The 9,837-nt window shown below is 67.1% G+C and overlaps 1 protein-coding gene across 1 annotated transcript in view; it reads right to left on the reverse strand.

Moving 5' to 3' along the window:
- The window catches only part of LOC140406811 (magnesium-dependent phosphatase 1-like), an 81,700-nt gene extending 71,869 nt beyond the window's left edge, over window positions 1-9,831 (reverse strand). The window contains exons 1-2 of the mRNA XM_072494714.1: window positions 9,780-9,831; window positions 4,596-4,706 (exon numbers count right to left, since the gene is read on the reverse strand). Coding sequence (XP_072350815.1) covers window positions 4,596-4,651 — 56 coding nt within the window. The 5' untranslated portion in view covers window positions 4,652-4,706; window positions 9,780-9,831. The remainder of the gene's footprint in view (window positions 1-4,595; window positions 4,707-9,779) is intronic.
- Between the last annotated feature and the right edge of the window lie 6 nt (window positions 9,832-9,837).

Genomic DNA, 9,837 nt, shown 5'->3' on the forward strand with positions numbered 1-9,837 from the left:
GGGTCAGTGCTGGACGCACAGTCCTGTTACACAGACACACCGGGTCAGTGCTGGGCGCACAGTCCCGTTACACACACACACCGGGTCAGTGCTGGACGCACAGTCCCGTTACACACACACACCGGGTCAGTGCTGGACGCACAGTCCTGTTCCACACACACACCGGGTCAGTGCTGGACGCACAGTCCTGTTACACACACACACACCGGGTCAGTGCTGGGCACACAGTCCCGTTACACACACACACCGGGTCAGTGCTGGACACACAGTCCCGTTACACACACACACCGGGTCAGTGCTGGACGCACAGTCCTGTTACACACACACACCGGGTCAGTGCTGGGCACACAGTCCCGTTACACACACACACCGGGTCAGTGCTGGACACAGTCCTGTTACACACACACACCGGGTCAGTGCTGGGCGCACAGTCCCGTTATACACACACACACACACCGGGTCAGTGCTGGACACACAGTCCCGTTACACACACACACCAGGTCAGTGCTGGGCGCACAGTCCCGTTACACACACACCGGGTCAGTGCTGGACGCACAGTCCCGTTACACACACACACATCGGGTCAGTGCTGGACGCACAGTCCTGTTACACACACACACACCGGGTCAGTGCTGGACGCACAGTCCTGTTACACACACACACCGGGTCAGTGCTGGACGCACAGTCCCGTTACACACACACACCGGGTCAGTGCTGGATGCACAGTCCCGTTACACACACACACCGGGTCAGTGCTGGACGCACAGTCCCGTTACACACACACACCGGGTCAGTGCTGGACGCACAGTCCTGTTACACACACACACCGGGTCAGTGCTGGACGCACAGTCCCGTTACACACACACACCGGGTCAGTGCTGGATGCACAGTCCTGTTACACACACACCGGGTCAGTGCTGGACGCACAGTCCCGTTACACACACACCGGGTCAGTGCTGGACGCACAGTCCTGTTACACACACACACACCAGGTCAGTGCTGGACGCACAGTCCTGTTACACACACACCGGGTCAGTGCTGGACGCACAGTCCTGTTACACACACACACCGGGTCAGTGCTGGGCACACAGTCCCGTTACACACACACACCGGGTCAGTGCTGGACGCACAGTCCCGTTACACACACACACCGGGTCAGTGCTGGACGCACAGTCCTGTTACACACACACACCGGGTCAGTGCTGGGCACACAGTCCCGTTACACACACACACCGGGTCAGTGCTGGACGCACAGTCCTGTTACACACACACACCGGGTCAGTGCTGGGCACACAGTCCCGTTACACACACACACAGGGTCAGTGCTGGGCACACAGTCCCGTTACACACACACACCGGGTCAGTGCTGGGCGCACAGTCCCGTTACACACACACCGGGTCAGTGCTGGGCACACAGTCCCGTTACACACACACACCGGGTCAGTGCTGGACGCACAGTCCCATTACACACACACACCGGGTCAGTGCTGGACGCACAGTCCCGTTACACACACACACCGGGTCAGTGCTGGACGCACAGTCCCGTTACACACACACACCGGGGCAGTGCTGGGCTCACAGTCCCGGTACACACACACACCGGGTCAGTGCTGGACGCACAGTCCCGTTACACACACACACCGGGGCAGTGCTGGGCACACAGTCCCGTTACACACACACACCGGGTCAGTGCTGGGCACACAGTCCCGTTACACACACACACCGGGTCAGTGCTGGGCACACAGTCCCGTTACACACACACACCGGGTCAGTGCTGGGCACACAGTCCCGTTACACACACACACCGGGTCAGTGCTGGGCACACAGTCCCGTTACACACACACACACACCGGGTCAGTGCTGGACGCACAGTCCCGTTACACACACACACCGGGTCAGTGCTGGACACACAGTCCTGTTACACACACACACCGGGTCAGTGCTGGGCACACAGTCCCGTTACACACACACACCGGGTCAGTGCTGGACGCACAGTCCCGTTACACACACACACCAGGTCAGTGCTGGACGCACAGTCCCGTTACACACACACACCGGGTCAGTGCTGGGCACACAGTCCCGTTACACCCACACACCGGGTCAGTGCTGGGCGCACAGTCCCTTTACACACACACACCGGGTCAGTGCTGGACACACAGTCCCGTTACACCCACACACCGGGTCAGTGCTGGGCGCACAGTCCCGTTACACACACACACCAGGTCAGTGCTGGACGCACAGTCCCGTTACACACACACACCGGGTCAGAACTGGACACACAGTCCCGTTACACACACACACCGGGTCAGTGCTGGACGCACAGTCCCGTTACACACACACACCGGGTCAGTGCTGGACGCACAGTCCCGTTACACACACACACCGGGTCAGTGCTGGACGCACAGTCCCGTTACACACACACACCGGGTCAGTGCTGGACGCACAGTCCCGTTACACACACACACCGGGTCAGTGCTGGACGCACAGTCCCGTTACACACACACACCGGGTCAGTGCTGGACGCACAGTCCCGTTACACACACACACCGGGTCAGTGCTGGACGCACAGTCCCGTTACACACACACACCGGGTCAGTGCTGGGCACACAGTCCCGTTACACACACACACCGGGTCAGTGCTGGGCACACAGTCCTGTTACACACACACACCGGGTCAGTGCTGGGCACACAGTCCCGTTACACACACACACCGGGTCAGTGCTGGGCGCACAGTCCCGTTACACACACACACACCGGGTCAGTGCTGGACACACAGTCCCGTTACACACACACACCGGGTCAGTGCTGGGCACACAGTCCCGTTACACACACACACCGGGTCAGTGCTGGACGCACAGTCCTGTTACACACACACACCGGGTCAGTGCTGGACGCACAGTCCTGTTACACACACACCGGGTCAGTGCTGGACGCACAGTCCTGTTACACACACACACACCGGGTCAGTGCTGGACGCACAGTCCTGTTACACACACACCGGGTCAGTGCTGGACGCACAGTCCTGTTACACACACACACACCGGGTCAGTGCTGGACGCACAGTCCCGTTACACACACACACCGGGTCAGTGCTGGAAGCACAGTCCTGTTACACACACACCGGGTCAGTGCTGGACGCACAGTCCTGTTACACACACACACACCAGGTCAGTGCTGGACGCACAGTCCTGTTACACACACACCGGGTCAGTGCTGGACGCACAGTCCTGTTACACACACACACACCGGGTCAGTGCTGGACGCACAGTCCTGTTACACACACACACACCGGGTCAGTGCTGGGCACACAGTCCTGTTACACACACACACACCGGGTCAGTGCTGGACGCACAGTCCTGTTACACACACACACACCAGGTCAGTGCTGGACGCACAGTCCTGTTACACACACACCGGGTCAGTGCTGGGCACACAGTCCTGTTACACACACACACCGGGTCAGTGCTGGACGCACAGTCCTGTTACACACACACACACCGGGTCAGTGCTGGACGCACAGTCCAGTTACACACACACACCGGGTCAGTGCTGGGCACACAGTCCCGTTACACACACACACACCGGGTCAGTGCTGGACGCACAGTCCTGTTACACACACACACCGGGTCAGTGCTGGAAGCACAGTCCTGTTACACACACACACACCGGGTCACTGCTGGACGCACAGTCCCGTTACACACACACACCGGGTAAGTGCTGGGCACACAGTCCCATTACACACACACACACCGGGTCACTGCTGGACGCACAGTCCCGTTACACACACACACCGGGTCAGTGCTGGGCGCACAGTCCCGTTACACACACACACCGGGTCAGTGCTGGACACACAGTCCCGTTACACATACACACCGGGTCAGTGCTGGACGCACAGTCCCGTTACACACACACACCGGGGCAGTGCTGGGCACACAGTCCCGTTACACATACACACCGGGTCAGTGCTGGACGCACAGTCCCGTTACACACACACACCGGGTCAGTGCTGGACACACAGTCCCGTTACACACACACACTGGGTCAGTACTGGACACACAGTCCCGTTACACACACACACCGGGTCAGTGCTGGACACACAGTCCCGTTACACATACACACCGGGTCAGTGCTGGACACACAGTCCCGTTACACACACACACCGGGTCAGTGCTGGGCGCACAGTCCCGTTACACACACACACCGCGTCAGTGCTGGGCACACAGTCCCGTTACACACACACCGGGTCAGTGCTGGGCACACAGCCCTCTTACAAACTCAGTCAGTAGCTTAATGTGCGAGTGGCTGAGTTTGGGTGTGTGAGGGGACTGCTGTGATTCCCTGTGGGTGTTTGCTTGTTGGCCAATGTGCACACTGCGAAGTGTGGAAGTGGTTGTACATCGGTGTGTGTGTCGCTTTGCGTTATCAGTTTGTGTGTGTGTGTCCTCATGATGTGGATCCAGAGGCTGTACTGCACCTTCCTGCCCATGTACACCAACATGCCTGTGACCGTGTGTGACGGATGTGTTGTGTCTGGGTTTGCATGGTGTGGGTGTGTATGTATCTCGTTGGGGGGGAGGGGGGCATCCACCACTCACCGTGAAGCAGCTGCGATCTGGATGTTGTCTCTTTTCAGAGTCTGTAAGACTTCCATCACATCCGGGTACAGTTTGATATTCCGACCTGAGCTGTCCACGATCCTGCCTTTCCTGGGAAGTGGAAGGAAGGAGAGAGTGAGACGGATTGGGGGGGGGGTGGAAGAGAGAGAGAGCCATGGGATGGGAATGAGAGGGGGGAAACGGAGAGGGAGGTGGGGGAGGGGGACGGAGAGGGAGGTGGGGGAGGGGGACGGAGAGGGAGGTGGGGGAGGGGAAACGGAGAGGGAGGTGGGGGGAGGGGGACGGAGAGGGGGGTGGGGGGATGGAGACGGAGAGGGGGGGGGTGAGGGGGACGGACAGGGAGGTGGGGGGGACGGAGAGGGAGGTGGGGGAGGGGGACGGAGAGGGAGGTGGGGGAGGGGGACGGAGAGGGAGGTGGGGGAGGGGGACGGAGAGGGAGGTGGGGGAGGGGGACGGAGAGGGAGGTGGGGAGGGGGACGGAGAGGGAGGTGGGGGAGGGGGACGGAGAGGGAGGTGGGGAGGGGGACGGAGAGGGAGGTGGGGGAGGGGGACGGAGAGGGAGGTGGGGGAGGGGGACGGAGAGGGAGGTGGGGGAGGGGGACGGAGAGGGAGGTGGGGGAGGGGGACGGAGAGGGAGGTGGGGGAGGGGGACGGAGAGGGAGGTGGGGGAGGGGGACGGAGAGGGAGGTGGGGGGAGGGGGACGGAGACGGAGGTGGGGGGAGGGGGACGGAGAGGGAGGTGGGGGGAGGGGGACGGAGAGGGAGGTGGGGGGCGGAGAGGGAGGTGGGAGGAGGGGGACAGAGAGGGAGGTGGGGTGGAGAGGGAGGGGGACGGAGAGGGAGGTGGGGGGAGGGGGGAGAGGAGGTGGGGGGAGGGGGGAGAGGGTGGTGGGGGGATGGAGAGGGAGGTGGGGGAAGGGGGGGAAGAGGGTGGTGGGGGGATGGAGACGGAGAGGGAGGGGGGGTGAGGGGGACGGAGAGGGAGGTGGGGGGACGGAGAGGGAGGTGGGGTGGAGAGGGAGGGGGACGGAGAGGGAGGTGGGGGGAGGGGGATGGAGAGGGAGGCGGGGGGAGGGGGACGGAGAGGGAGGAGGGGGACGGAGAGGGAGGTGGGGGACGGAGAGGGAGGTGGGGGACGGAGAGGGAGGTGGGGACGGAGAGGGACAGAGAGGGAGGTGGGGTGGAGTGGAAGGGGGACGGTAGGGAGGTGGGGGACGGAGAGGGAGGTGGGGGACAGAGAGGGAGGTGGGGTGGAGAGGGAGGGGGACGGTAGGGAGGTGGGGGAGGGGGACGGAGAGGGAGGTGGGGGAGGGGGACGGAGAGGGAGGTGGGGGGATGGAGAGGGAGGTGGGGGGGGGGAGAGAGGGAAGGGGACGGAGAGGGAGGTGGGGGATGGGGTCGTAGAGGGAGGTGGGGGGACGGAGAGGGAGGTGGGGGGGAGAGGGAGGGTGACGGAGAGGGAGGGGGGGGGAAGGGGACGGAGAGGGAGGTGGGGGTGGGGGAAGGAGAGGGAGGTGGGGGTGGGGGACGGAGAGGGAGGTGGGGGTGGGGGACGGAGAGGGAGGTGGGGGTGGGGGACGGAGAGGGAGGTGGGGGGAGGGGGACGGAGAGGGAGGTGGGGGGAGGGGGACGGAGAGGGAGGTGGGGGAGGGGGACGGAGAGGGAGGTGGGGGAGGGGGACGGAGAGGGAGGTGGGGGAGGGGGACGGAGAGGGAGGTGGGGGAGGGGGACGGAGAGGGAGGTGGGGGGAGGGAGGTGGGGAGGGGGACGGAGAGGGAGGTGGGAGGGACGGAGAGGGAGGTGGGGGAGGGGGACGGAGAGGGAGGGGGGGTGAGGGGGACGGAGGGGGAGGTGGGGGGACGGAGAGGGAGGTGGGGTGGAGAGGGAGGGGGACGGAGAGGGAGGTGGGGGGAGGGGGACGGAGAGGGAGGTGGGGGAGGGGGACGGAGAGGGAGGCGGGGGGAGGGGGACGGAGAGGGAGGTGGGGGACGGAGAGGGAGGTGGGGGGGAGGGGGACGGAGAGGGAGGTGGGGGGGAGGGGGACAGAGAGGGAGGTGGGGTGGAGAGGGAGGGGGACGGTAGGGAGGTGGGGGACGGAGAGGGAGGTGGGGATGGAGGGGGACAGAGAGGGAGGTGGGGGGAGGGGGACGGAGAGGGAGGTGGGGGTGGGGTACGGAGAGGGAGGTGGGGGGAGGGGGACGGAGAGGGAGGTGGGGGAGGGGGACTGAGAGGGAGGTGGGGGAGGGGGACGGAGAGGGAGGTGGGGGAGGGGGACGGAGAGGGAGGTGGGGGAGGGGGACGGAGAGGGAGGTGGGGGGAGGGGGACGGAGAGGGATGTGGGGGGGAGGGGGACGGAGAGGGAGGTGGGGGGAGGGGGACGGAGAGGGAGGTGGGGGGGAGGGGGACGGAGAGGGAGGTGGGGGGAGGGGGACGGAGAGGGAGGTGGGGGGAGGGGGACGGAGAGGGAGGTGGGGGGAGGGAGGTGGGGAGGGGGACGGAGAGGGAGGTGGGGGGGACGGAGAGGGAGGTGGGGGGAGGGGGACGGAGAGGGAGGGGGGGTGAGGGGGACGGAGAGGGAGGTGGGGGGACGGAGAGGGAGGTGGGGGGACGGAGAGGGAGGTGGGGTGGAGAGGGAGGGGGACGGAGAGGGAGGTGGGGGGAGGGGGACGGAGAGGGAGGTGGGGGAGGGGGACGGAGAGGGAGGCAGGGGGAGGGGGACGGAGAGGGAGGTGGGGGACGGAGAGGGAGGTGGGGGGGAGGGGGACGGAGAGGGAGGTGGGGGGGAGGGGGACAGAGAGGGAGGTGGGGTGGAGAGGGAGGGGGACGGTAGGGAGGTGGGGGACGGAGAGGGAGGTGGGGGATGGAGGGGGACAGAGAGGGAGGTGGGGGGGAGGGGGACGGAGAGGGAGGTGGGGGTGGGTACGGAGAGGGAGGTGGGGGGAGGGGGAACGGAGAGGGAGGTGGGGGGAGGGGGACGGAGAGGGAGGTGGGGGAGGGGGACGGAGAGGGAGGTGGGGGGAGGGGGACGGAGAGGGAGGTGGGGGAGGGAGACGGAGAGGGAGGTGGGGGGAGCGGGACGGAGAGGGAGGTGGGGGAGGGGGACGGAGAGGGAAGTGGGGGGAGGGGGACGGAGAGGGAGGTGGGGGAGGGGGACGGAGAGGGAGGTGGGGGAGGGGGACGGAGAGGGAGGTGGGGGAGGGGGACGGAGAGGGAGGTGGGGGAGGGGGACGGAGAGGGAGGTGGGGGAGGGGGACGGAGAGGGAGGTGGGGGAGGGGGACGGAGAGGGAGGTGGGGGGAGGGGGACGGAGAGGGAGGTGGGGGGAGGGGGACGGAGAGGGAGGTGGGGGGAGGGGGACGGAGAGGGAGGTGGGGGGAGGGGGACGGAGAGGGAGGTGGGGGGAGGGGGACGGAGAGGGAGGTGGGGGTGGGGGAGGGGGACGGAGAGGGAGGGGGACGGAGAGGGAGGTGGGGGAGGGGGACGGAGTGGGAGGTGGGGGAGGGGGACGGAGAGGGAGGTGGGGGAGGGGGACGGAGAGGGAGGTGGGGGAGGGGGACGGAGAGGGAGGTGGGGGAGGGGGACGGAGAGGGAGGTGGGGGGTGGGGACGGAGAGGGGGAGGTGGGGGAGGGGACGGAGAGGGAGGTGGGGGGAGGGGGACGGAGAGGGAGGTGGGGGGAGGGAGGTGGGGAGGGGGACGGAGAGGGAGGTGGGGGGGGACGGAGAGGGAGGTGGGGGGAGGGGGACGGAGAGGGAGGGGGGGTGAGGGGGACGGAGAGGGAGGTGGGGGGACGGAGAGGGAGGTGGGGTGGAGAGGGAGGGGGACGAAGAGGGAGGTGGGGGGAGGGGGACGGAGAGGGAGGTGGGGGAGGGGGACGGAGAGGGAGGCGGGGGGGAGGGGGACGGAGAGGGAGGTGGGGGGGAGGGGGACGGAGAGGGAGGTGGGGGGGAGGGGGACAGAGAGGGAGGTGGGGTGGAGAGGGAGGGGGACGGTAGGGAGGTGGGGGACGGAGAGGGAGGTGGGGGATGGAGGGGGACAGAGAGGGAGGTGGGGGGGAGGGGGACGGAGAGGGAGGTGGGGGTGGGGTACGGAGAGGGAGGTGGGGGGAGGGGGGCGGAGAGGGAGGTGGGGGGAGGGGGACGGAGAGGGAGGTGGGGGGGAGGGGACGGAGAGGGAGGTGGGGGGAGGGGGACGGAGAGGGAGGTGGGGGAGGGGGACGGAGAGGGAGGTGGGGGAGGGGGACGGAGAGGGAGGTGGGGGAGGGGGACGGAGAGGGAGGTGGGGGGAGGGGGGCGGAGAGGGAGGTGGGGGAGGGGGACGGAGAGGGAGGTGGGGGAGGGGGACGGAGAGGGAGGTGGGGGAGGGGGACGGAGAGGGAGGTGGGGGAGGGGGACGGAGAGGGAGGTGGGGGAGGGGGACGGAGAGGGAGGTGGGGGAGGGGGACGGAGAGGGAGGTGGGGGAGGGGGACGGAGAGGGAGGTGGGGGGAGGGGGACGGAGAGGGAGGTGGGGGGAGGGGGACGGAGAGGGAGGTGGGGGGAGGGGGACGGAGAGGGAGGTGGGGGGAGGGGGACGGAGAGGGAGGTGGGGGAGGGGGACGGAGAGGGAGGTGGGGGGAGGGGGACGGAGAGGGAGGTGGGGGAGGGGGACGGAGTGGGAGGTGGGGGAGGGGGACGGAGAGGGAGGTGGGGGAGGGGGACGGAGAGGGAGGTGGGGGGAGGGGGACGGAGAGAGAGGTGGGGGGTGGGGGACGGAGAGGGAGGTGGGGGAGGGGGACGGAGAGGGAGGTGGGGGGAGGGGGACGGAGAGGGAGGTGGGGGGGGGGAGGGGGAGGTGGGGGGGGGAGGGGGGGGAGAGGGAGGTGGGGGGGAGGGGGACGGAGAGGGAGGTGGAGAGGGAGGTGGGGGGAGGGGGGCGGAGAGGGAGGTGGGGGAGGGGGACGGAGAGGGAGGTGGGGGGGAGGGGGGCGGAGAGGGAGGTGGGGGGAGGGGGACGGAGAGGGAGGTGGGGGAGGGGGACGGAGAGGGAGGTGGGGGAGGGGGACGGAGAGGAAGGTGGGTGGGGGACGAAGAGGGGGGCTGCGGGGTGGGGGAGCGACACAGTTAGTCAGAGGTGCTGATGGCAGTGCTGTTGAAAGTGGGACCCCGTCTGAATGCACTTCCTCACCTGTCAGTTTTGAAAGGAGGGTCCACATGTGTGTCTACCCAGAATGGCCACAGTGTGT

The sequence above is a fragment of the Scyliorhinus torazame genome, unplaced genomic scaffold (genome assembly GCF_047496885.1).
Source record: "Scyliorhinus torazame isolate Kashiwa2021f unplaced genomic scaffold, sScyTor2.1 scaffold_882, whole genome shotgun sequence".
Classification (NCBI taxonomy): domain Eukaryota; kingdom Metazoa; phylum Chordata; class Chondrichthyes; order Carcharhiniformes; family Scyliorhinidae; genus Scyliorhinus; species Scyliorhinus torazame.